General features: G+C 41.2%; 4 protein-coding genes across 6 annotated transcripts; 1 reads left to right on the top strand and 3 right to left on the bottom strand.

Annotated features, from left to right (window-relative positions):
• Positions 1-646: 646 nt before the first annotated feature.
• polr3d (polymerase (RNA) III (DNA directed) polypeptide D) lies at positions 647-5,000 on the bottom strand. Of its 2 annotated transcripts, none has more exons than XM_014983609.2 (9): positions 4,867-5,000; positions 3,878-4,054; positions 2,877-2,920; positions 2,606-2,766; positions 2,393-2,517; positions 2,142-2,298; positions 1,416-1,663; positions 1,185-1,337; positions 647-1,082 (listed from the first exon to the last, which is right to left on the bottom strand). In XM_014983609.2, the coding sequence occupies exons 2-9, from the start codon at positions 4,034-4,036 to the stop codon at positions 966-968; spliced, it is 1,164 nt and encodes a 387-aa protein (XP_014839095.2). In that variant the 5' UTR covers positions 4,037-4,054; positions 4,867-5,000; the 3' UTR covers positions 647-965. The 2 variants fall into 2 exon arrangements, with proteins under 2 accessions (XP_014839095.2, XP_014839086.2); XM_014983600.2 differs by having other exon boundaries at positions 4,842-4,981.
• phyhip (phytanoyl-CoA 2-hydroxylase interacting protein) lies at positions 4,992-15,752 on the top strand. The gene is made up of 5 exons (XM_014983637.2): positions 4,992-5,330; positions 11,562-11,738; positions 13,491-13,665; positions 14,527-14,644; positions 14,729-15,752. The coding sequence occupies exons 2-5, from the start codon at positions 11,562-11,564 to the stop codon at positions 15,273-15,275; spliced, it is 1,017 nt and encodes a 338-aa protein (XP_014839123.1). The 5' UTR covers positions 4,992-5,330; the 3' UTR covers positions 15,276-15,752.
• A 2,200-nt stretch (positions 15,753-17,952) lies between these two features.
• On the bottom strand, positions 17,953-19,477 carry ppp1r3c2b (protein phosphatase 1 regulatory subunit 3C2, duplicate b). Its single transcript, XM_014983659.2, has 3 exons — positions 19,285-19,477; positions 19,110-19,169; positions 17,953-18,927 (listed from the first exon to the last, which is right to left on the bottom strand). The coding sequence occupies exons 2-3, from the start codon at positions 19,127-19,129 to the stop codon at positions 18,063-18,065; spliced, it is 885 nt and encodes a 294-aa protein (XP_014839145.1). The 5' UTR covers positions 19,130-19,169; positions 19,285-19,477; the 3' UTR covers positions 17,953-18,062.
• A 1,719-nt stretch (positions 19,478-21,196) lies between these two features.
• gins4 (GINS complex subunit 4 (Sld5 homolog)) lies at positions 21,197-24,786 on the bottom strand. 2 transcript variants are annotated; one of them, XM_014983674.2, is made up of 8 exons: positions 24,487-24,786; positions 24,273-24,359; positions 23,230-23,343; positions 23,059-23,156; positions 22,892-22,980; positions 22,714-22,804; positions 22,461-22,567; positions 21,197-22,012 (listed from the first exon to the last, which is right to left on the bottom strand). In XM_014983674.2, the coding sequence occupies exons 1-7, from the start codon at positions 24,586-24,588 to the stop codon at positions 22,471-22,473; spliced, it is 678 nt and encodes a 225-aa protein (XP_014839160.1). In that variant the 5' UTR covers positions 24,589-24,786; the 3' UTR covers positions 21,197-22,012; positions 22,461-22,470. The 2 variants fall into 2 exon arrangements, with proteins under 2 accessions (XP_014839160.1, XP_014839154.1); XM_014983668.2 differs by having other exon boundaries at positions 21,197-22,047; positions 24,487-24,785.
• Between the last annotated feature and the right edge of the window lie 655 nt (positions 24,787-25,441).

Raw genomic sequence — 25,441 nt, forward strand, 5'->3', positions numbered from 1 at the left:
GAAGTGAGCTATTGCAGCAAGCTTTTAGAAAAAGTAAACGCTTGTAAAATTTGGGCAGCGTTTCTGGAGGTCCAAAAGTGGCACAATTAAAAAACAAAAAAGAAATATGCCAAATTGGACATAAGTCTATATAGCATGGTAATAAATTAGAGTGTAATTGAAAAGTTAATTCATGCCACTAGATTGGTGCAAAAATTGAAACTCGTGTCAAAATCTTAACTCTAAATTGAAATTCATTGTTTCATATCAAGTACTGTGGTCATTAAAACAGGCTTGGATATTTTTGGCAGTGTGCCAAGTTCTAGGAAATTAGCTTCTCCATAAAGCTTGTCAGCAGACGTTAGCATGAAGGCTGAAAAATAAAATATATTGCTGCTTTGACTTTATAAAACAATGGGCCACTAGCATCTAACATTGCTCTCCAAATCACGGTGGGAATTTCTCACGGGATACATCTGTTTGGTATATCTTGAAGCATCGACTCCAGCTGGAGTCCACACTGAAACTCTTGAATGTGGTTTGCTCCAATCCTCTCAAAGGATATGGTTATCCCTGTGCTGTACATTCTTTTAACCAAACTTTCTCTCCTCACTCAACTTCACAATCTGAGTGAACCAGACTTTTAAAAAAAAATTATTTACTGGAGTAGGGATACTCTGTTTTTATTCACGCATTTATATCCATGTAGAATTTTGTCAACTAATTTTACACAAACAGCAACAAAACTTGGCACTCAAGCCTCAAACCACCACCCATCATATTCATAATGAAAAAAAAAACTATAATATGCATAATTGATATATATCAAAGCAATTTTAGCAGCTCTGGAAACACAAAAGGCAATCATAGTAAATAAACTATCAGCATAGTTTATTTAGAGATGGGGGTCGTAGTTTTTGTTTTGTTAAATACTAGTGCATCTAACGCATCAGAGGTAACTGGGAGCCCCTCTGCCTGGGCGAGCATCATGTCTTGCTCTCCAGCAGAGACTCAAAGTCTGGAGAGCAGACCATTTTGTGTCTGACGTTCCCCAACACCGTCAGGTTTCCCGTTTTTTCTCCTGTCTGAACAGAAACCAGCTCCTGAGAAGAGAAGCAGCAGCAGAGAAGACAGTATTTAGGATTGATTTTATAAACATATGTTAAAGTAGCACAAATCAGATCAATGATGACAAAGTATCGTACCTGAAGGAAAGAGCACGACGTCCCTAGAGACACGTCAAGGGTGACTTGTCCCAGTATGAGCTGCACCCGGCCAGACTTCCGGACCAGCATCTTCCCAACAACTCCCTCCCTCAGATCCTTCAGACTGCAGCTGTTGTCTTCAGCTTCCTCTTCCTGCAACAAACAAATGAAGTCATTACAAGCCTCCTATGCATCCTCACCGGTTGAAATGTCACCGCCTGCTTCGTCCACCTGCGACTCCGTCTTCAGAAGCACGGACTGCCCGTCCTCCGACTGCACCTCGGTTTTCACCGTCTTGTGCTCCTTGGTGGGAGGCTGGCCGGGCAGCGAGTCGGGCAGCTGGATGAAGAACAGCTCCTCTGCTTTGCTCAGGCTCCATCTGTGCAGCAGGTCAGGGAGAACTTCAGGCTCAGGGAGAGGAGGAGGTTTGAAAGTGGCCTCAACCTTTTTTATCTCCACTTCCTCTTCCTCTTGTTTCACTGTTAAGACAGAATCTTTATGGCGGACAGAAACGAGGCTTACATGTGATTTATCGCGTCGAGGAGTTAGAAAAGCTACCGGACATGGATGCTGCCACATCATTCGGAGCATGTGTTTTCATCCCGCATTTAGTCAGCATTATATAGAACCACCTTTCAGTGAAATTACAACTCTAAGATGTTTCCAGAGACTGAAATGTTTTTGTTCATTTGTCTTTTAAAAACAGCTCAAGCTTCTGGGGATGTTGTGTTCAGGGTGAAATGCAGCGTTAATTGTACACCACACACAATGGTTTCAAAAGCTTTTGGGCTCGTCTCCACACTGTGGGCGGGGGAAAATAATACATAAACTTTAAGAAAATCATGTTTTATTTTACTCTGACTTCACAATTATGCACCCCATGTGTCGGTCTGTTATACAGCTGCAAATTCAAAATGGTGTGAGTGTTTTTTCAAGGCACTGTTATTCTGAAGCTACCTTCAACTGAAGACTCCATGGGCTCATCTGGGTCTGGCTTTTCTACTTTAATGGCTGAGCTGTTAAACTCCTCCATGAATCCCCACCCTGACACAGCCAGGGGGAGCTGGACGGGGCAGCTCCTCTGCTCGCTCCTCAGGAATGGGTCATCTATAAACTAAATGAAAGGAAATAAATCAGCAAGCAAACATTCACACAGCATGTAAACCTAAAGCGCACAAACAGATGTCTGATGGCCAAAGGAAACGCACGTTTTCTCGCTCCAGTTTGCGCAGAATCTCTTTGGTTTCCTCTTCGGTCTCCCTCTTCTCCTTTTTGATATTGATGATGGGCGAGGGTCCCATGCTCGGAGCGTCTCTTTCACTCTCGTAGCCCCCTGTGTGTGACGACGGGGTTTATATGCACTGATGTGAAACACTGAAGCGTGATTTCGTGAGCAGCTGCTTCTCTAGCTCGAGGCCCACCTCTTCTTTTCATCATCGTCTCTCCAGGCCCCTGTTCAAAGATGGAGTGAGACTGAATGACCTCGCTGCGACCTCGGCCCCTGCCTCTTTCCCCGCGGCCCCTGCCCCGATCTCGATCTCCATCCCTCCTCTCTCGCCTTGGCACACCTTCGACCTTTGGTCTGTCGCATCAGAAATAGAGATTATTACCAAGCAGTCTCAGAAAAAATAAAAATAAAAATCAGATGTGTGCAAATATTTTTTTTCGTTTTAAAGGCTCCCATGAACTCACTCTTCTTTAACTTTTCGGCCAATGATGTTGGGGGTAAAGGTTTTCTAAAAAAGGAGGAAAACAAAGAAATGTGTTAGAGATCTGGCACTTATAAATATTTTGTCAATCACTATTATTAGCAATATTTCAAGTATATTTGAATTACAAGTAAATCACATTTATGTCACTAAACAGAAAATTCCCAGCTTTAGTTTCACAACCAAATTGGAGGAAAGGTGATAAATAAGCAGTGGTTTTTTTCTACAAATTATACTAACAGTATAATTGACAAATAGAAGAAAAAGAATATAGACGCGTTTTCTTTTTTTTTTTTTTTTTTTAACTCATATAATGCCTCTACTAAATAAGATGCTGTAAAGTGCTGCAGCAACTTCACTGGACTAGTTAGATTTTCAGCTACTTCCATCTACTATTATATCACCGATATGTCAATGGAGACCCTGCATGTTCATAGCCCACTACGTTTCCTTATGTTATATAGATTGTAATAAAAGACATCTTTTCACTCGGATAACTGGTAGAAAGAACAAATACTGAGCCAATAAAAATATTACTGGATCTTTTCTTTATATTCCAATATAAGGCTAAACTTAATTTGCTCACATTATAATAATTAAAATGTACAGAGAAATCATCTGCTTAACGGAATCAGCAATATTTTCAATTTGATCGTCTCCCACTGCTAATCAGCTACTTTAGAAACTCAAAAATCTGATCGTTTTTGATCACCGAATGCCCCAAGTCTAAGTGCTACCAGGTTGGGTGACTGGAGCAGTCTTCAGTGTGCCAGTTGGTGTTAAGTTGAGCAAACTCAAAGTTAGATATTTCTAGTATCAGTGATTTAAAAGATAACAGTGTTTTCTGACACAAGTCAAGACATGTCAGGCTGAGAGATCAAGATTTTCAGAGGCTTACATTAGAGACAAGTTGCTCGGTTCTATCTCTGTATGATAAAAGGTTTCCTCCCATTTGCCTAATTAGAAATGAAAAAGAAAAACTACCTTCTTTACTCCTCCTAGCGTTAGGTCTCTGGATCGCACCGACGGCAGGCGTCCAGAAGAGATGCCAGCTGCTGGTCGGCGACTCATCAGAGATCCTATGCTCCCCCTGCCTCCAGGGGCTGGAGCCTGCTGACCGCTGTGGTCACCCGAGTCTGCCATCCTGATCTGCAGAGAGATCTAACAGATAAACACCCTGTCAGTGTGGAACTAACAACTATAAAATACAAACATGTGACATTTATTTACGATTTGCACTTGGTACTATCTGAAGAGTAACATGAGCTGGAACCCACAAAGTGCTGCCCTGAAAAGGTGCAGCTTCCTTAATACTACGGGCACAGCTAGGCTGTGTTAAAGGCTATGTTGGAAAAATGAGACAGAGAGCCAACACCCAGTTCAGTTTAGTTTAGTTTTCTTTCCAGTGTGACCAGTTTCACCTTTAACTCCACATAGCTGGTTTTAAATACCATGGGATTAACTTTTAATTCTGAAAAATGTACTTCTCCCCGAATTGATTTTATGTGACTCTTTTAAACATTTATTTTTCCATGTAATTTTAGGGTCCAATAGATTGTAGATGTAAACCTTATCCACAGATGTTGTAAGTTAGGCACTTTTATGAGAGCTTAGATCAAAGCGCAAACCATAGTTATCTATAAAGATGTTTGAAAAGTAAATAGTAGATCATACTAGACTCAAGTAACCATGAATCTTGAATGTTAAGTGATAATTATTTACATTGAATAAAATGCACTAGTTAATTCTATATTTTTAGTTATTTTTCTTTAACCAAAGATGTTGCACACTTCACTACAAATGACTAAATGTAATAAAAATCACAATAAAAATCCCTAACACGTGGCCACATTACAACACAGGCAGGCACATGAGCTCAGCACTATAGTTTACTAGAAGTCCCAAATCAGAATAACAACACATGTTCCGGTTTTGTTCGGCTACTTGCTTTGTTATCCCTCCAAGACTCTTACTGGGTATTAATTCACAGCCAGAAATCCATCCCAGATTGTTGAACAGCAGCTAGAGCTGTTTGTTACCGAGCTCTGACATCACGCACGGCGCCATGACACCGCTGCGTTGTTGTTCCGGTCTGACATCACGGGGTTCGGAGCTGCGCATAAAAACCCGCATGGAGACTTCATTATTGCGTAAACCTTAGCGCAGATAGATCATCTTAATGATGAACCCGCGAGGCAATTCTGCAACACATTTTCTAATACAAGATTGACTGAGTTTTTTTTCCCCTTCAATTTAGAACAATTTACAGTTTTAAAATACGCGTGAAATACATACGTTAAATTTCTTAAAAATGTGTTAAAGTATACGATCAAACTTACCACATGTTTGTGAAGCCACAAGGACCCCTTGCAGAGTGACGTCACGCACGCAAGATCCCGCCCACATCTCCCTGCTGGAGGGCCAACAGCTGCTGACGGTGACTATGGTTTTAGCTGTTAAATAAACAATATAAAGCGCTAACTCATATATGTACGCCTGATACATAAGGGACGCAGTGCTTTGCTACTTATTGTCAACACCACCAAAACTTTTTAATAAGGTCGGGAAAACGTTTTAATTAAAGAAAAAAATGTGCGTGTTATTCTTGCTTGGCTTTGGCAGCCTTAACATAAAAATGTAATGTTGAATTTGGTGTGTTTCAGTTCAGTTAAAAAATAAAAATAAAAAAGGCCAACCACACGCCAGCTCTGACAGATTATCAGTAGAGAAGGTGTTTAAATTAGCTAATCAACCACAGCTGTGTTAGATTAGCTAATAGCAGTGATAGTTAATCTATCACAGCTATCAACACTTACGAGTTATTGCAAAATAAACATCAAACCTGAATACATAAGGGACTAAAGGTTCTGTTCTTTGTGTGGGAAATGTGGGAAAAATCATGACATTTTGTGATTTTCTGTATTATAAAATGTATACCACTTGAAACATGTCCACAGATGCAGATAAATTGTACACAACTTTTTTACATCCTAAAAAAAGTTTTTTTTAAGAATGTAAAAAAACATTTTTTATGTGTACAAAGCATTAAAATAAATAATATTTTTTGCAATAGCTATATGAACATAACTAAAACCTATTAAACTACATTAATCGCAGGATAAGAATCAGATTCATATAATCATACCACAGTTGTTTTTAGCTCCCCTGTTTGTAAAGTCCCATTTGCAAAAACCACTAATTTGTTAAGGTTGGAGGGATATTTGATTATTCCTCATTTCACATAGAGTTAGTGGTTCTCTCTTAAGTGCATTCTTTAATCAGTTAACTTATAAATGCCCTTGATTATCTTTCAATCACAAAGAAACAAGCTCAGATATTGAGCTCTAATAAATTCACATTGACTTTTATGTCCCCTTTCCTATGCATTAAAGCAGAATTTAAACTTTCATCTTTTTCTTTGTGTCTCAAGCAAAACATTTCAACAGAACTCAACCAAGGTCACCACTTAAACTTTTTTCAAAATACAAATGAAGTTCAACCATTTCGCATTCTAAAAGATGATATTTTCATTTAGGATCATTAATAACTTAATTGATCCATCGATGTGGATTGATGTATTGCTACAACCCTATTTGTTAAATCAAAAATGTATGTGTGCTTCATAAAACTATAATGCTAATAATACCATATGAAATTAGAATGGAAAATTAAGCAAATGGCAATATACAATTCTATAGCACATTTTAAAAAAATGGAGTAGCCAAATTGCTGTACGTTAATACAGAATTATGTATAAAAAAACATACAAAACATGAACATTTAACTTAAACGGCAGGTGCATTTTAAGATGCCGTACAAGGCAAGATCACAGTGTGTTGAAAGCCAGTGAATAAAAGTGTACTTGAAAAAGAGTTTTAAAAAGAGGAGGAAGAAAAAACACATCAAATCACAGTATTTTAAAATTATGGTCACTGATATTTTCAGTTTGAAAATAATTTACAAACATTTGAAAGTCATCTCATGTGAATAGTTACTTGAAACACAAACCTGAAATTCTGTTCTTTCTTTTTTGTGGTTTTTGTGTCCCACCTTGAAACCCCATGCAGCCAGACCTTACAAAACCTTCTGGAAGTGCTACTGCTAAGCTATAGAAATATCACCAATAATAACAATAAACTACACAGTAAACAACACAAACAAAGACAAGGACAGTAAGCACCGTCCCACATTGGTCACTGTAAAATTGTTTCTGTGAAATAATAAAACATCAATAGGCGTTGAGAAAATGTCAATGACAAAAAAATTATTCTAACATCCCTATAAAGGAGATGGAGCGTTTGCTCTTGCACCACAGAGGGGTTTTTGGGACAGCATTGTCAAGCTGCGACTAATGATGGATGACTGCTGCTTAATTACACTGTGAGCCTATCCGTTATCTCTGCTTGCCTGATAATAAATGAAGCTTCTCAATACTGCTCATAGTGTGTGAAATAACAACAATACATCATGGTCACTTTGAAAATTACAACTATGATGTGACTTTGGGAGGATTGCTCCCTCACTGTGAGTCTGGCCTATATTGTCATATTGTCTTTATCCTGTGTTTGTGTCCATTGTTTCCGTAGCAGATTATCATATTAATCTGAGGAAGATTTCTTTAATCTCTAATGGCATCCAAAATGAAGGAAACATAATAAATCTGCTTTCCCTGAAAAATAATGACAGAGGAAATCTGCTTACTTTGGAGTTATACGGTGGCATCCCTCGCCCCCAGGATAGTATGGGACGGGATGTGGGGGTAGAAGCCCTGTGGAGTTCGTCCATATGGCACAACAGTTGGCACATGTATATTTTTTAGGTCTGGTTGGCGCTCTGTGTAATCTACTGGGTCGGAAATCAGAGCTTAATCTCTTCTGATTTTGCTAACAGAGCATGTCAAACATGACTTCTCCTCGTTTGCACTTCCAGTGCCCATAATGTCACCATATTTGAGAGTTGACATTTAGTCAAGGAGCCAAGTGTGCAGCCTACATTGGGAGGAGAGTGTGTGGCTTCTGCACCTACGGATAGATTTACTCCCCGACTGACGCGTTGTGTACGGTTGGCTGGTGAAACCGTGATGCTGACGAGGTCGACGCCGCATGCTCCCCCGCTGTGGTCGCGTTTCAGTTTACAGATTTCTGCCTTTGTACGGGAGCTTGATGGAGGGGGGGGGGTATTCTTTTATGCATCCTGTATCTGTGCAACTGCACGGGAGTCAAAGTAAACACCATGCAGAGATCAGAGGAGAAATGAGACTGGGAGGAGGGGATGCAGGGAAGGAGGGATGGAGAGAGGGAGGGAGAGAAGGTGATGGTGGGGGTTAGGCTGTTTGTGTGACACTGGGAGAGAAACAGTCGGAAGGAGAAGGAGGAAGAAGAAAAAGAAGAAGAAAGGATCCTGTGTGTGCATTTGTTTCACCTCCTAATCAGTTTTCCTTGGGGACCCATCAGCAGCAGCATCAGTGGAGGAAAGTAAGGAGGAAAAGAAACGTCTCCCATCATAAATCCGAACCTCAGACGAGTAAGAAATATGCTCTAAAACTATTCTGCTTATTGATCATTGTCAATGCCGAGAAATTAAATCGGCAGAATTGTTGTATTTAGGTTATTATGAACTTGTTTATTCCACCTCTACTTCCTGTCTATGTACCTCTAAAGAAATATTTGATATGTAATTCGATGGAAATGGCTAGTGGATAGTGTTTCACATCAGCAACACACTTAGTGAAATCATTAATGCTGTTACAGGACAGGGAATGGGTTTTATGGAGTTGCATTGATTATTTATTGGAATAGGGCTATTATCGTTCTCATATATTGCTTAAATTGTGCAGATGAACCATAGGCTTTATGTTTTTGTCACATAATTTATCATTCAGCGGCTTTAATCTTCTAGAAAAACTGGATTTCAAACTCAGTGATGCTATATTTGGTTCTGATAAAAAAAAATACTACACTTGTTTTCTTTTTCTCTTTTACATCAAAATCTGATTCAGTTCTACCTCAAAGTCCTGGAAAGCATTAAGTTCAACTCAGAAAATTGCTTAATGCACCTTTCTGTTTCAATGTGCAGGATTGCTGCATCTCAACATCTGTGTGTCTGGCGATAGGAGCACGGATGAGCAACCCAACGTATGCATGTGTGGACAAAGCAGGATTTATGATGTGAAAACTCATTGTAATTATCAGCCAGAGCCAGCTGTCTTGTTTGAAGCAGCTGTCTATTAAAGTAGAGATAATTGACTCTGATTTCTTCTCGAAACGCCAGTTTACAAATGAGGTCATGCAGTGGAAGCCTGTGAATGATATTAAGACCTTTGTCTGAACCGCGCTCACACATTTTTGATCCGAAAGTAGCGCAAGAGGAGAGGCGTAGGGCTTTTTGATGACCGGTCCTGTGAGAATCTCTCTCTCTCCCTGCCCCAGATTCCGTCTCTGAAAAGGCTCCATGGTTAGAAAAGAGAGCAGGCAGCTGGAAAGCAGACGCATGGAGACACACGTGATGCATCCCCTCTCTCTGCACTGTCGCCGCGTGAACGAGCTACCTTACAAATTTCACAGTTCAAAGGCTTTAATGAGCTGCTGCAGCCTGTCCATCATCCTGGAGCGGGAGAGCACCTTAGCGAACCCAGCGGTCAAAAATGATGGCTCCTCTACACGCTTGGCTTTCATCGCATCACACAGACAACAAAAGGAGAATGTTATTTTTAGCAGCATCTTTGAATTTGCATATTTTCAGTGTGAGCTTAATAAGAGAGAGAGAAAAAAAGTACTGTTATGTTGTAGGAGACGCTGGAATTTTACAATGCTTTGCAAAACCAGCCAGCCACAAGATTCGGTGAATTTTGGTGTGATTTTATCTAACAGACCAATTCAAAGCAGTTCTTAATTATGAAGAAGAAGAAAAAGGATGCTTGGTTTCATTTTTTTTTTTTTTTTTACAAGTAAAAATCTGACATTTGTATTCGGTTAATCTAATGTCCCTAAGCAAAACCCAGAAGTCATGTAATATAAAGTCATCAATTTAATCTCAGTATAAATCCAGCTGTTCTGTGAAGGCCTCAGGCCTGAACATTAACAAACAGGCAACGTCAAGCCCAACGAACACAGCACACAAAGAAGCTTAAAGCAGGGTTAAGTTATAAAATAACATCAGAAAAGCTATAAACATCTCACAGAGCTCTGATAAATCCATCAAGACGACGGCACACCTGCTGCCCTACAAAAACACAACCCTCCACCTGAAGTGGTTCACTTAGCAATGAGAGAGAAGCAGCCTAGAGATGCCTGGTAACACCTGAGCTGCTCCATTGGTCTGTACTCCGTACATCGCAAGAAGCCAGCATGTCAGGGTCAAAGTAAAGGTCACGGCCAACATTTACAGAAGGTGCTCCGATCAGACAAAACCAAAGCTGTTTTTTTTTTTCATGTACGTCAGATTTTTTTTTTACACTGTCAGACCCAGGTCTCACCTTCTTCTCGGTGAAACATTGTGGCGGCAGCATCAAGGTGTGGGGATGCTCACCTTCAGGTCAGACGTGAAAACTTTTCAGAGTTGATGAAAATATGGATGGAGTTAAACACAAGGCAATCCTGGACTTAAAAAAAAAAAAAAAAAAAACTTTTGATACTACAAAAGATTTAGACTGGGTGTTAGATTTACCCTCAGAGGAAAATACCAATATGTGTCACTTTTGTTTTAAAAAAAAAAAAAGCTTGAGTGAATCATAAATATTTTTCTTCCACTTGACATTTTTGTGCTATCTGTTTTGTGACACGTCACATGTAGATCAAAATACATACTGTAAGGCACTGCGGTCAGCTATATTGTAAAAGAAGATTGCAAAGTTCCAGTTGGATGATTATTACTGGAAAACTACAGAGGAGTGGATGCCTCTGGGGGGAAACTCAGCCAAAGTGCATCCACTGCGGAGTCTTCCCATCAGTTAAGAGGCGAGAAAGCGGGAGCTAATGAAACAAACACAGACTGACCAGCAGATTGCTCCCGGCTTAATGCTCTGGGCTGTGTGTGCAGCCACCTGAATCAAGTAGGCAGCGATGAAGATATGACCATACATCACTTGCTGCTGCTGGGGTGTAAACCTCCCCAATTTTGGTGATACGAAGCCGCTTTTCTTTCACTTGTTCAGCCGTTTTGTGCAATTTCCAGCAGGGAGGGGAGGTAGAAATGTTTAATAAGTTTCCTATAGTCTTAACTCCTGCTGACACGTGCAGAAAAGGGGCTTGTTTGTGACCCCCTTCCCCGAGAATCACAGGAGAAGACTGTGAGGGAGGCTGCTGATGAGTGGTTGCCTGGAGACTGCTGTAGGTGGATTATGAAATGCACAGGCAAAACAGAGGCTACTCACTCCGCTGGGAGCGTATTGAGTTGTGTAATAACTGGAAATGTCAGTTGAGGGCAAGAAGAGGGAGGTGGAGTAGAAAAATGTTTGGAGAGTGAATAAAAAGGCAGCCACACAAATCCCTAAATGAGTCTAATTAAATTCTGCCTGAAAACGTGTTCATCCATGATGTTTTCCGCTGCTGCTCAGAGCCGACTCCGGTGACACTGTCTAAGGAGATTCTGCACAGATCAAGGCATTGCTATCACAGCCTGTGTTTAGACCAGCCTAACCGTGTGTGTTTATCTCCTAATCTAATGGCAGATGACAGAAATGGACGCCCCTCTCGCCACTCCGTGCAACATCCAGATCTGTGAGGTGACCTGTGACTCTTTCCGCATCATGTGGGATATGCCTCCAGAGGACACAGCCAGAGCGACGCATTTCTTCATCGACCTGAGCCGCAAAGAGAACAGGGATCCGAACCGCTTCAAACACAGGGTCTGAAACTTCATCCTCTGTTTCTTCATCCTCTACCTCCAGGGCAGCTGCTCTGTCTCCATTAACATCTTTCCCCCATGTTCAAATCAGCCAAAATCATAATTCTCCACAATCACTAAGCCCAGTTTGGTTAGTACAATGGGTCTCATTACATCTTGGTATTCTGCATTTGTTGGGGTATCAGGTTTAACACAGAGTGGTTGTGGCCTTTCAGTCACTTCCAATACAGGCAAAAAGGGGAAAGGGATGCAGTCAACAGCTGCAGGCTTGTGACTCAGTTGTGAATTGTTTCCCGTTAAAGTGAACTAAAGCTGACAAATTCAGCCGCAGCAGTGAGCCGTTCTAGACCTGATTGCATCTGGTGCACTTTGAAACTACATAATAAAAGTAAGAAGAAGAATTTTAGTTTTTGCCAGGGTATATAAATATCAAGCGTATAACGTGGTATGTATTATTAAGCTAATAGCGCCTACCAGCTTCTGGAGCTGCGCATCTGTCTGCACACCCTTCACAACAGATTTATCTCAAAAATTTTACTAATAAACACAGATGCGTTCATATTAAGCAGAACCTCAGGCCGTTTTAGATTTGTTCACGTTGGCTGTTTTTTGGGCTCTCTCTAATTAATGAGTGTTAGCATGCTAACAAGCTAATCTGAATGGAGTGGTTTTGGTAAACTACCCTCAAACCTGTGATAATTTTTTAAATTATTATTATTATTATTATTATGCAAGCTTCCACTCCCTCTTGACTTCATTATCATGTTTAAGTGCCATTACTTTGGTAGTGGCACACTGTTGGGAAAAGGAACATCTGCAACTCGAGCAAGTGTTATAGCAGGTTCAACCAAATCCCTTTTATGATGCATTGTATAGGCACTGTAAGAAATATAGGCCCATAGATTCAGTGACTAATGATGAAATTTTTAATTTTTTTGCAATCTGGTTCACAGTTCACAATTTGGCGCTAGATTAAAGGACTACTTCAGGATTCTGTTTGAAATCTGGACAGCTTTTGGTCATCTCTAGTTCAATTCATAAAATGCTAAGTTGTCACACACTGGAGAGGGCTTCTTTAAAACACACCTTGAGATAAAAAAAAAAAAAAAAATACAGTTCTCTTTATCAAAAAACAACAACAACAAAAAACAGTGGAGGAGAAGTGGAGCTGGAGAAGCAAAGATCTTTCAAGCAACTGCCTCTCTGACACTTTGCTACGCTTTGCTTGCGTTTCTGCACTCAGTTTCATGTCAACGCTTTCACTCAAATGATATCCACGTGCACATAACATGTGGATGATAAAAATAAAGGATCCCAGTCTCCCTTCTTTGCAGCTGTAAATCCCTGATAGTGGTTATGGCTTATTGCTGCAACCTGCATCCTGTCACTGAAAGAAAAAAAGAGGAGCCAAAGCAGGGATGGGAATTAGAGAGATGTTTCAGGATCAAGGTTATTTTCCCTCTCAGGCAGCAAACGACAAAGCGGCATAAACAAACTTTTGCATCAGAGATGTTTCCATGGATATGCGAGTCGCTGAGCCGGTAATTAGCTGTGCTGCTTAGAGGCCTTGGCCAAAACAAAGCTGCTGATTTGATTAGATGTGTCCTAGTTGCAGCGGCTCTGGCTTGAGAAGGAACATAATGCTAATAATGGAGCGTTTATGCTGGAAAAAAAAAATAACGATTTCACAATTTTAAGTATAATTTACTTCCTTAAAAGTCCATTAAACAATCTTCCCCTCTTTGGTGTTCAGGATGTCCCAACCAAGCTGGTGGCCAAGGCTGTCCCACTGCCCATGGCGGTGAGAGGACACTGGTTCCTCAGCCCGCGGACGGAGTACTGCGTCGCCGTCCAGACAGCCGTCAGGCAGTCGGACGGTGACTACCTAGTGTCAGAGTGGAGCCCGGTGGTGGAGTTCTGTACTGGAGGTAAAACTCATCAGCTCATGCAACAGAGTGGTTGTGTGGGTTGATAAATACGCTTTAGAACTTTGAAGATAAGAGAAAAGTATTCACACCCCTTGAATGTTTTCACAATCCATCCACAAGGACGAGTGAAATTTATTTGGATTGCATTGGATCGACCAACACAAAGGCTTTTTTTTCTTTGTTTTTACAAAAAAAAAATCTGTCATTGTATCAATAGTTTTACTGTTTATTCTTTTGGAATCTAAAAACTAGGTTCAACTCTGTTGAATAGATTAGAAGCACGTGTGAAAATCACTTTTCAAGCTTTGCCAGATAATCCCAGTTGGATTTAGGTCAGAACTTTGACTGGGCCACTCCAACACACTAATACGCTTTGATCTATCCCATTATTTTTTGCAACACTGTCTGTAGTTGTCTTGCTGGATAGTAAACCTCCACCCTAGTTGTAAGTCTTTTGTGGCCTCTGACTGGTCTTTTCCGAGGATCACTGCATTTAGCTTGATCTGTCTTTCCATCAACTCTGATGGAAAGACAGATCATTACACCTAGTCTTACTGACATGAACATCCCAAGGGTATGATGCTTCCAATTTTAATCAGGACACCAACTTTCACATCTAGATGTAATGAGGACTGAATGCAAAAGAACATGACAATGGTTTATGTGAAAAATCTTAAAACTCATGCATCATTTATTTTCCTTAACACACTGGTTTATTTAAATATAAAATGCATTGAAGTTTGTATGAAACCTGACAATACAATATGTGAAAAGGTTCAAAGGGTGTGAATACTTTTGGGGGACCATATATTCTAAGCATCTGTCGAGGAGACATGATTTTTTTAAATAACATTTTTGCAGACTATGCTATGGAACACCTTCAGCAGCTTCTCGACAAGGCCAGCGGTCCTGCAGGACGACTGCTGAGATTCTCTGTGTTCTATCGCAACCAGCACCCACAATACTTTGACTATGTCAGGTTGGAGCTGTTCTTCTTCTCTTTGACCTGATTGGTCACACTGATCAAAAGAAATCCTCATTTTCTTTCTGTGTCTTGCATTAGGAGGGAATGTGGGGGACTGATGCGTCCGGCCCTGAAAGACACCAGCGGGAGTCATGGCTCTCCAATCAACGGCAAGCTCCAAGGAGTCTTCTTCAGCTGCAACACGGAGTTTGACACGGGGCTCCCTCCCAAAGACTCTCCGTACGGCCCCCTCAGATTCCACATTCCAGCTGGAGTCCTGCTGAACCCAAACACCTGCCTGTACTTTGCAGACTTTTACTGCATGTACACGGCATATCACTACGTGGTGCTGGTGCTGGCGCCTGTGGGCACAGAGGGAGACGACTTCTGTCGCACCCGCCTGCCGAGGCTGGACTTGGCCTCCAACCCCTTTCTGACCTACACTGCCCCCCAGAGGCAGGGGGAGGAGCCTGTGTACTGCCACGCCAGTGACGTGATCCTGGAAGTGCTTTTCACGGAGCCGGTTCACGTGGATCAGGGCAGCGTGGAGCAGATCAGTGGGCACCACCAGCTGATGAGTCTGACCACAGCAAATGCCAAGAAAGATCCAAGCTGCAAAGTGTGCAACATCAGCGTAGGGCGCTGAGGGAACCCCTGATAAGTTGATTTTGAGTCGACAGTTCGAAAAGACCCAGAATTGGACAAAACAGCTGAGGAAACTATGGGCTAGTCACAGGATGGTGGAGAAATACATCTCTTGAACTGTGTTAAAGCTGCTTCCCACCCCACCTCCACCCTGATTTGGAGGAGTTTTTTTATATCGACCCCTTGGATAATATATATTACAGAGCTGTATAGTTACTCTTCAGGTGTCTTCATGTGTTCTCCTGCGTCCACAACGTTTCTGTTTCGTCATTTGTTCCGCCGTGGGTTTGATGTTACTGCCTTCCAGAAATGTGAGTTTCAGAAAAAAAGAACGTTGCACAGATCTTTTTGTTGACTTCTCGGGATTCCCTCTCTGCCAGCATTTCTGCCACCTATGACCTAAAGATGCAGACTAATGTGTTGCCCCCTGGCTAAAGATGCACAAAAAGCCTTAAAATAAATTCTTCTACTCATTGAAGTTTCTCTTATCCTTTTAGAAAAGTCCTACGACTTTAATTTGTGGACATTTATTCAGTGGGGCGAAACGCAATGTTAAAATAGAATTGCTTTTAACAAATCCATTGGTGGCACAATCACTGGTAACCCTGCTGTGAAATACTTTGTACAACCTTTGTTTGCAAAAAGGACAGTATTCAGTCTCTCCTAGAACATTTCTGATAGTGGGATATCATACACATATTTCCTTGACCACTGCATTTTGCATAATGTCCATGGAAGAGGGTAGGTTTTGTTTGTGATAAACTCTTCTTTATTCCCAATGACAACCTATTTTAGTTGGATTTCCTGCTATTTCAAATTGCTGAGGAAGCCATGCACTCTAACAAAGTTTCATAGGGAATGCACATGCATGCGTACAGTATGTGAAACGTTGTAGGCCTCATAAACAGTGGATTGACTATGCAGTTATATTAAAAATCATATCAGTCTCATTAAAATATATTTATATCAATTGCACATATGTCAAAAACCTGTCTGTCTGGAGCGTAAATTATCTCTGTATGCTGCACACTTCAAGAAAGGAATGAGAGGAAAATGTTACAAAAACACACTGTAGTTATTCTTGCATCACAATACCAACATTTTAATTTGAAATTAAAATGTTAATTTTAACAATAATGCAACTATTTATTTACAAAGAAACAAGAAATGCATATCTTAACGGGAAATTCTGAGGTTAACTTAGAACGGGTGTATTTTTTGCTGATTCGTTACTTGATTTGTTTAATTCAGAATTTTGATTTTCTAGATACCTGCTTTATCTTTAAGGAGACATTTGGGGGAAAGAAACAGAGGAATGAACAGTAAGTGTGCCACATTTGGTCCTTCATCTCTGGTCACCCTCGAGTACCGCAAAGCGGTATCCTAGTTTGGTCCAACGTCAGACTGAGCTGTCATCTCTCTGAGAACGGAATTAGAGGAAGCAGCTCCCACACTGTCATCTACGGTAGAGAGGGTCACCCTGGGACTGGCTGGGGGTCTCTCTTCTGGTGCTGACCTCTGGTCTCTTGACTTCTGGACTGAATTGTAACCAATTAGAGAAAAGTGTCTTGCTGGAATGTTGAAGAACATTAATATCGATAAAAATAAAGTAATCAAAATTTGACCAACTTGATCCACGCTTGGTTAATACAACTGAGTAGAATTTTTTATTTTTATTTTGGGTTTCTCTTAGTTCATCGTTGTGTGTTTCAATGATTGTCTCCACATATTTCCACCAAATGACACAAATTCTTCTTTCAAACTGTTTTAGTATTTTAATGAGTTTTTATAACATTTCAGTGTTTTTGTCTGTTTTTTCAAATGTCTCTGTTTATGTCTTTCAACGGGAGAGTAGATAGTTCTCATGGTAATGTGACAAAAAATCATTAATTATTAGAAAGTCTAGACGTCTTAGAATAAAAAACAAAAATATACTTTAAAGATAGGCGTCACATCACTGATTTGGTTAAAAACTATAATTTCTTGTGAAATGTTTCTCCCCCACTGAATAAATGTCCACTAAATAACTTCGACTTGACTTTGCCAAGCATTATATTGTGCGATAATGCTACATTGTTTATAATGAATTTTAAGGCTTTGCCTTTACCGACATCTGTACTTGTTGAAACTCTCTTCGAATACCTTCATGTTGTTGTTTCCCCCCTTTATGACATTGCTGTTTTTGTCATTCGCTGCAGTTTGATGTTCCTGTTTGTCAGAGACTTAAGTTTCAGTCAAAAAAGTAAAGAAGAACATACATAAATGATCTTTACATGACTTCTACAGATTCCTTCTCTGTAAACGTGCTGCCTAGGCTTCTGCTTCTAAACCATCAAAAACATTTCCAAATGTCAAATCGTCTTTCACACCTTTGATGCTAAATCCAGTTTTCTGATAAGAGTTAGAACCGCATTCTTCCTAATAAAGTAAAGGAAGGTGAAGGATTCCTGTCAGACTATAAACAGAGCTCAGCTAAGATTAACTTGAGGGTTCTGTGTGTGTGTGTATGTGTGTGTGTGTGTGTGTGTGACAGCCCAGTCATCTTTGACCTATGTGGGAATGCTGGTGATGCCTGCAGTGTAAGGGATCCCTCTGCACACACAACAGTATGAGATGAGAGGCCAACAAGTGGGTCAGGACACAAGAATGTGGAGTGAAAGGAAATGGCACCTGAGAGATGGAAGAACAAAGATTTATTTGAACAAAGCACAAAAACAAACACTTTTAAGATAGAAAAGTACACTATTATATGAAGAAGCTAAATAGCGACGGCATATTAAGCTACTTCTCATGCACTTTCGCTTTTCCCATGGCAGAGATGTGAATTCACACACACCAAAATGCTGTAGTTCTGCTCGTTGTTGTTGTCCCAAAATGGCTCACTGTGCCCTGCGGGCAAATACATTAGGCAAAACTCGATCTTCCTCTTGGCATCCAGCACTTTAGGAATCGCTATATCAAATTCAAAGATGTCGGTCTGGGGTCCTCCGAAACGCTTCTGCACGTAAGTGCAGGGGACGTCCCTGTAGCTGTACCAGGAGTCAAAGGTGATGCGCACGCGCACGTCCTTCTGGAAGCTGAGGTTTCTGACTCGCGCGCTGCCTTGCAGGGCCTGTTCGGTGACGGCGCAGTTTTCCAGGGTGACCATGCTCTCGGCCAGCTTGGCTCGGAAGGACTGGAAGTCCAGCGAGGGCTGCGGGAAGCCCAGCTTGAGCTGCGTCCCCGGGCAGCAGGTGCTGACGGTGCAGCTGTATGCGTCCCCCGTCATGCTCCCCAAGCCCTGCAGGGAGGGCAGTGGGCCGAGGTCACGCTGATCCTCCTCGTGGGAAAACACGCGCACGGCCGTCAGGGAGAAACCCAGCTTGTCTGCAAATACCACACGTCTGTTCTTGACCGGTATCAAAATGTCGCCATCATCATCATCATCGTCCAGGTCACTCAAGAAAGGTGAGAAGGGGTGACTCAGATGGTTGGCGACGTAGACGGGGGGCTGATCTGTTGCTGGGGGTCGGATGCAGGGCCGCTGAGGCTTCAGGATGGGAACCCACACGTGGGGACACAGATGTTCACGCTGGTTCAAGCACAGGCGCACTGCAATCTCCACAAGTCCCGCCGAGTGAGCCCTGGAGCCCAGGCCAACCATCGGCAGAACACTTGGCAAGAAGTAAACAAGGAAGTTTACTGCTGCACTGGAGGTGGGGTTAAATTTGCAGTACAGTTTGCTCATAGGATAAATGAAAGAGCACATCTCAAGTTCAAAGGGAATGTAAACGTCCTCATTTTGAAGGAGTAAAGAAAGACATAAGATCCCACAGCTGCAGGACAGCATACTTACGCTGGACTGGACATCTCCATGCTGGCAGAGTGAGGGTGATGTTTACCTCAGTGGGTAAGCCTGTGTTCGAGACAAATGATGAAGTATGTCAGCATTACTGCAAATCTTCTGTTCAGTTTTTGTTTGGCTAGATAAAGAAGAAAATACAAAAATGTGTTTCAAAGCTCCCACTTACTATCTCTCAAGCTCAGGAGGCTGGGCTAAAGGCTGAGTTATCCCTCTGTCTGCAGGACCAGCTGGGACTGACTCCTATTTTTACCAGCTCATTCAATACAGCAGAGAAGACTCTGCCCAGCTCAGTATGCTGACCAATCAGGACCAACAAAGAGATACGTTTGTGGTTTTTTTGCTCTTACAATATTTACACAGATCCAGTGAAACATTATGACCACCCATGTAATTATAGTGCGTTGGTCCTGGACACCACTAGACTCCCGAAGGTTTGTTGTGGTATCTGACACCAAGATGTTTGCAGCAGATCCTTTAAAGTGCTGTAAGCTGTGAGGTGGTTGGACCTGTGGGATGCATAGGGTTGAAAAGTTGGGGCTGTGTGGATCATCGAGGAATACATGTGTTTTGGTCTGAAATGTGCAAACCGACATCCGAACAAAAGCCAAAAAACGTTGGGAAGTCGTTGGCTGAGGCCGGTAGGACAGTGTCATTATCCACAGTGAAACGTGTCCTGTACCGAGATGGGCTGGAAGGCCACTCAGCGAGAAGGAAGCCATTACTCCAAAAGAAGCATAAGAAGTAGATGTCTTCATCTAATAGTGAACTTGTTGTTTTTTTTTTTGGATGCTTTCAACAAAACAAAAGAAAGCATTTTGAGTTTTATGATGAAACAAACTATGAGAAAATGCGATTTCGCTGATCGCCACATGATCTCTTCAGCCGTAAGCATTCCTGCGTTTGTATGGCACTCGTTGAGCTCTGCTGTGCGTGATTTCATTCTGCTTTATGGAAACTATCCCAGTCATGCTGGGCTCTATTCTCAGACATGTTAGTCGACACCAATCTCCGCGGAGGTCTAAGCTTTTGAGTCAACCCTCTCCTAGTTGGCACCTGGCTTGTCCCACAAAAGCATGTGTGACACGGAGGAAGGCCAAGTTACCAACGAGTCCCAGCGAGCAACACTTTTATGAGCCACGTCCTACACGTAGAGCAACAGAGATGGACTTGGCAGCGGCGGCCAGATTCTGTGCCACTTTGAGCATTTGATATGACCTCAAAAATATTATACAACACGCATATAAACCTGTTTTAGTTCCGATTACATCAACAAAACTAAAAACACTCTTAAAACCAGCATGTTGTTGCAACAGTTAGGGATTTATTAAAACTACAATTCCAAATTTTACTCAGGATCATCAAGATTCTAGATTGGATTTACGATACACCAATATTTGGATGTGCTTCAATCAGAACCAGTGGTACCCAAAGTTCTTTCCCTGGTTCAGCTGATGTGAATCAAGCAAATAGTGATACTTGATTCAGGTATGTTAGAGAAGGGAGACACCAAAATATGTAGGACTTTTGTCCTTGAGGACTGGATTTAGACACCTCTAAACCATTGCACTGCTGCTCCTGGCATCATTTCTTACGGTTATTGCCTTATGACAGTATTCTACATACGAAAGACAAAAAAGTATGATATATTGGAAAAAAAAAATCCTAAACAACTGATTGGAACAAAACAAAAATGTAACAAAAACAATCCCCAATTTTAGTAACTTTCGTAAAATATAAAACCACCTTTATTTAAGTTTAACTGATTGAGCATTTAGAAATTATATTTATTCATTAATTTGGTAAATGACCATCCTGCTCAAATAAAATGCTTAAACACAATTAAATTGTGTAAGGAGTTGATTCCTGATACATTTTATTATAAAACTGTGCAGATTGAATATCAAGCACTTTCAAGGACATTACACAGGTATCGAGTACTTTCTAAACCTTGAGAACACCTTATTGAAATTCAAGCACTGGTACAAATCCTCTAAATGGTTTAATTTAATGTAGTTAGTTGTGCTGGATTGTATTTTGAGGCTTCACAATAAGGAAGGATTGACAACAAAAGCACGCCACACTGTTCAGACTTTTATTCATAAAAAGCTTTAAAAACAACGTAGAGTTTAGAGCTGCAGCAGTCGCATGAGAAGAGTGCGATTCGACGTGACGGCTCTTCTAAAGACGGTCGCTCACTTGCTCTCCATGTTCTTTATCACTTCCAACTGCTGAGCAATTAGAGTGAGGCCAAACAATAAGCCCTGATTGCACCCTCAGGCACGCTTGCATAACAATGCCGCTTCAATAATTACAGCTCACAGTGGACAATGTTTATTCAGCTGAAGATGAAATGCGTCTATTGTACAAATGTATATTTACAACACAAAGTTAGCACACGGCGTACGGACATTTGCTGAATTTCAATTAACTTAGGAACACACAGACGATCGAGTTCACGTCGATGGAACGACGTCCTCTTAGAAAACCACCGTTTTCCCCACACAAACACGGAAAGGCAGGAACTGTGGTGCCAACCGAACGGAAAATTACTTCCCCTTCAGGTCATGGAAGGCATCCTGTTATCGAGCGGCGGAGAAAAAGTCCAATAATGACGACGATGAGTCATACTGATTCAGTGTTGCAGAAAGAATCTGTTAACATGGCAGGTCATATTCTGGTACACGTGAGGCAACGATCTGAAAACTTAAGCACACTTCAATTCGGATGATTATAATCATGCAAAAATAACAGCACAGCCCCGCAGAAGCGAGGTTCTTCTACGCCGTTTGTCAAGGCGGCGGCGTCACAAACACATCTGGATCTGTGTGACAGGAGTCACTCCTCTCCGAGGAGCAGCTCTCCTGATGTGATAAATGTTGATGCAGCTGTCCTTTCTGTTTCACAGGGCGGGAAAAAAATAGCAAATAATCTTCAGAAGAGAGAGAGAGAGAAAAAAGAAAACATCAACAAGGACCTAAAACGTCTGAATTAGCATTTAAAAATAAACTGTGATTCAGAAACAGGTTGATATGCAGCACCTTGCAAGAAATCTAGTCCCTAAAACTTTTCATACTTAATCACATTACAGTAATTAACTTCAATGTATTTTATTGTGACTTTGTCATAAATAAACACAAAGTAGAGAAATTGTAGTAATTGCAAAATAGTTTATATGAACACTTTTGTAAGAGTTGCAGTGTAAACAAAGACATAAATAGATTGTAAAATAAATAAATAAATCCAAATTTCACCGAGAATATAAAAGCTACAAAAAATTAATTAGCACCGAAAGGCTTAAGGCTCATTATTGATTATTGATTGCCCTCATGCTAACTTACTTACCTAGACGTGTTCAAATTAACTGCACAGCTCCACTTGAGACCAGAGGCGCTACAATGCGATACCGCATCAGGTGCTGGGAGCCCTCTTCAAGATCCACAACAAAGTCTCTGACGTAAACAAAAGAAGGCATTTCCAGAGAGTCAATGCCAGGAAAATATTACATCACAAAGAGGAGAGGTGGCTACACTCCCCTCTGCTGGACGCTTAGCCGAATGACAACACATGAAGAGAACCTGAAAGATAAAACGAGCACCTCTGTTCATCCGTTTCAGGCTCGATCAGAATATTTTCTTGCCGCTCCTTCACCCGCAGAAACACAAAAGAGTCCAGGCAGGGCTCCGGTACTGGGGTTACAGTAAAACAAAAGGGGTTAAGGATGCTGGTCAGAGATCATTCAAGGCACAGAATAAAGACGGATATTGTCATTTTACCTGCTTTGAGCATGTCCACAGCCTGCAGGTTCGGAGGCATGCGTTTCAGCGCTACAGCCTTCAGGTAGGTTTCTGTGTTGGCATAATACCTGGATGCAAAGTTATTATGTTTTTTTTTTTAATGATGAATCTTTTAACACAATGCGAGCCACATTTGCTGCACTCACTCTTTGGCAAAGGCAAACTCCTCCGGAGAAAGCAGAGACGGCTGACCCTCGACTAGAGACTTTTCTCTCTCCAGGACGTGGGGGAAGTACTTCTCAATCTGGGTGTGGAAAGCGCAAACGTCAAGACACCGGCAGAGATGGCGGCGACGTTTTCATACGCGTTTAACGGACCTTCTGAAGGCGGGATCGCAGGTAGCTGCTGAGGACGAAGCGGATCCTGTCTATCTCCATCCGATGGAAGCCGGCCTTGGCGTCGCCCTTCTTCACTCGCTGCAGGTTAGCTTCCTGTTGGCGGGAAAAGTCAGTCGACGGATTAGGGGAGGAAAAAAAAAAAAAAAACATGTTTCAGTTCAATTCTAAAATACTGAATTTTGTAGTAACTCATATGGTGGACGATATGAGTTACAGGTGTTTAGTATTTTAACACCTGCAACACCTCAGCCTCCCAAAAAGAACAAATCAAAATGTAACAAAGAAACCCCAACAAAACTGCAACCATTAGCAGCGTCATTCTAGAGGCTAAACAAATAATGCCGCACGAGTAAAACGGACAAAAATCTAAACATCTATTTCGAGCTGATAATATCATGGTCATGAACCTGAAGCCACACACAAACATGTTTATGAAGTATCTGTGGTTTAGATCATATCTCAAAAACGCTAGTAAAAACTTATAGCACTCAGTGGTTTTATCTATGATATGCTACCAGAAACGGGGCAGCATATTCTGCTTATTTTAGTTATAAAGGATGTTATTGGAGCTTCCTGCTTAATTAAAGAAGAAACTCAAATGATGAAGCAGTCTTTCTGACACTTTTTGGTGTTGACCAGGGTGAAATCTGTCACCACTTTTATTTGACTTAAAAACTAGCTTATAAACTGTCCTGAAAGAAAATCTGAACAAATGAATGATGATTATTCCATATACGGACAATGTTGTGAGTCTTGTGTTGAGGCAAACGTTATTGCAGGCAATTTCAGCTACAGTTCAACTGGAGAAAATGTGAATTTGTTTGAAATATATTGTACAACGCTCTATATATACTGCCCATCTCTGATCATCTTACAAACAGCTTAGCATGTACAAGCTTGAATGTAGGGCACAACAATACTCCTCAACATAGTTTTGGTTTCCTATGACACCAAGTATTTTTCCTACTTTAGCCTGTGGAGTAGCAACAGTTGTAACTCAGAGGTATTCCCCTGGTACTTACCATATGAGTCAGCTGCTCCATCACACACTCCACCACCTCCGACCTGTTCTCCAGCAGCTCCGGGGAAAACTTCTCATTCAGCCAGGCCTGAGAGGCAGACACAGGTAGCAACACTGTGAGTGTAGAGCTAGTTGTGTCTGCAGCAGCGTGAAGAAGGCCTTAAAAGTCCCGTATGTGACTGCAAACGGTGTAATTTTCCGAGTCAGTGGCTCACCTGTTCTAGCTTAGCGATCAGCTCCGCCGGAGTCATAACGTCCTCCTCCTGGCTGTCATCTTGGTTGATGTCGCTGCCGTCCTCCGACAAGGCGTCCGACATTGTTCTGCTGTAAAAAGCCCGCTGCCCCTAAAAGTTAATCACCTAAAAATATGTTGTGTAGATTCCTATACTATTTTTTTAAAAGATTTGGGAAATCCTTTGGACAAATGAGCCTGAGGTGAGGACGGCTAGTTACACAGCTGCAGGAAAAACTTTATTGTTTATTCGCGCCACTGAGACTCTTCTCGCGGGAGTTAGGTTTGTTTTTAAACCCCGAGTTATGTCTGTCAGGCAAGTCTTCTCGCAAACCGAGTGTAATACGTACACCTGCCAAGCTGGATATTTTACTGAAATCCTTTAGTTTCTTAACACAGTGTCAAGATTTTGTCATTTTTTTTGCACTACCTATCTAAATTTATGTTGCTACAGTACTCGCATTAAAATAAAATTAGAAACAAGTCCACCTGAAGTACATAACTCGGGGAGTATAATTACTCTAACACTCTTCTACTTCATGTTCCTTAAACTTTTTTTTATTATTATTTTTTATTAGGATGCACGTATTTTGTTTGGATTTCACGAGACAGACCAACACAAACTGGAGCAGATATATAAAGCGGAAGGATATTAATAAAAATCTACAAAACCTGGTATTTGGCTTCTTCTAATTTGATGAAACCCTTTAAAATAATCCAATGTTTTATTCATCATCCAAAATCGGAAAGAGTGTGACACAATTGCACATTTATAAAGATGCTGGCGACTAGATTAAAACAATACTATAAAAAAAGAGCCTGCCAAAATCTCTCTATAACAATTTTAAAAAATAACTGACCATGTATTAGTTTTTCCCAGCGTTAGCAAAATGTCTTATTAGGTTTATGGGGTAACTATTTTTTAATTAAAAGGTAAG

The sequence above is a fragment of the Poecilia mexicana genome, unplaced genomic scaffold (assembly GCF_051168715.1).
Source record: "Poecilia mexicana isolate PSO_F unplaced genomic scaffold, ASM5116871v1 scaffold_9, whole genome shotgun sequence".
Classification (NCBI taxonomy): Eukaryota; Metazoa; Chordata; class Actinopteri; order Cyprinodontiformes; family Poeciliidae; genus Poecilia; species Poecilia mexicana.

What these genes read in the sequence shown, in the direction of transcription:
- polr3d (XM_014983609.2), bottom strand. Translation starts at nt 4,036, where the DNA reads ATGGCAGACTCGGGTGACCACAGCGGTCAGCAGGCTCCAGCCCCTGGA. An exon ending in GACGATGATGAAAAGAAGAG is followed by an intron (nt 2,518 to 2,605) that starts GTGGGCCTCGAG and finishes CGTCACACACAG; the next exon opens with GGGGCTACGAGAGTGAAAGA. An exon ending in CGTCGTGCTCTTTCCTTCAG is followed by an intron (nt 1,083 to 1,184) that starts GTACGATACTTT and finishes TTCTCTTCTCAG; the next exon opens with GAGCTGGTTTCTGTTCAGAC.
- phyhip (XM_014983637.2), top strand. Translation starts at nt 11,562, where the DNA reads ATGACAGAAATGGACGCCCCTCTCGCCACTCCGTGCAACATCCAGATC. An exon ending in CGAACCGCTTCAAACACAGG is followed by an intron (nt 11,739 to 13,490) that starts GTCTGAAACTTC and finishes TTTGGTGTTCAG; the next exon opens with GATGTCCCAACCAAGCTGGT. An exon ending in CAATACTTTGACTATGTCAG is followed by an intron (nt 14,645 to 14,728) that starts GTTGGAGCTGTT and finishes GTCTTGCATTAG; the next exon opens with GAGGGAATGTGGGGGACTGA.
- ppp1r3c2b (XM_014983659.2), bottom strand. Translation starts at nt 19,129, where the DNA reads ATGGAGATGTCCAGTCCAGC. An exon ending in ATGGAGATGTCCAGTCCAGC is followed by an intron (nt 18,928 to 19,109) that starts GTAAGTATGCTG and finishes CTTCTTGCCAAG; the next exon opens with TGTTCTGCCGATGGTTGGCC.
- gins4 (XM_014983674.2), bottom strand. Translation starts at nt 24,588, where the DNA reads ATGTCGGACGCCTTGTCGGAGGACGGCAGCGACATCAACCAAGATGAC. An exon ending in TGGAGCAGCTGACTCATATG is followed by an intron (nt 23,344 to 24,272) that starts GTAAGTACCAGG and finishes TCCCGCCAACAG; the next exon opens with GAAGCTAACCTGCAGCGAGT. An exon ending in GAGTTTGCCTTTGCCAAAGA is followed by an intron (nt 22,981 to 23,058) that starts GTGAGTGCAGCA and finishes CTTTGCATCCAG; the next exon opens with GTATTATGCCAACACAGAAA.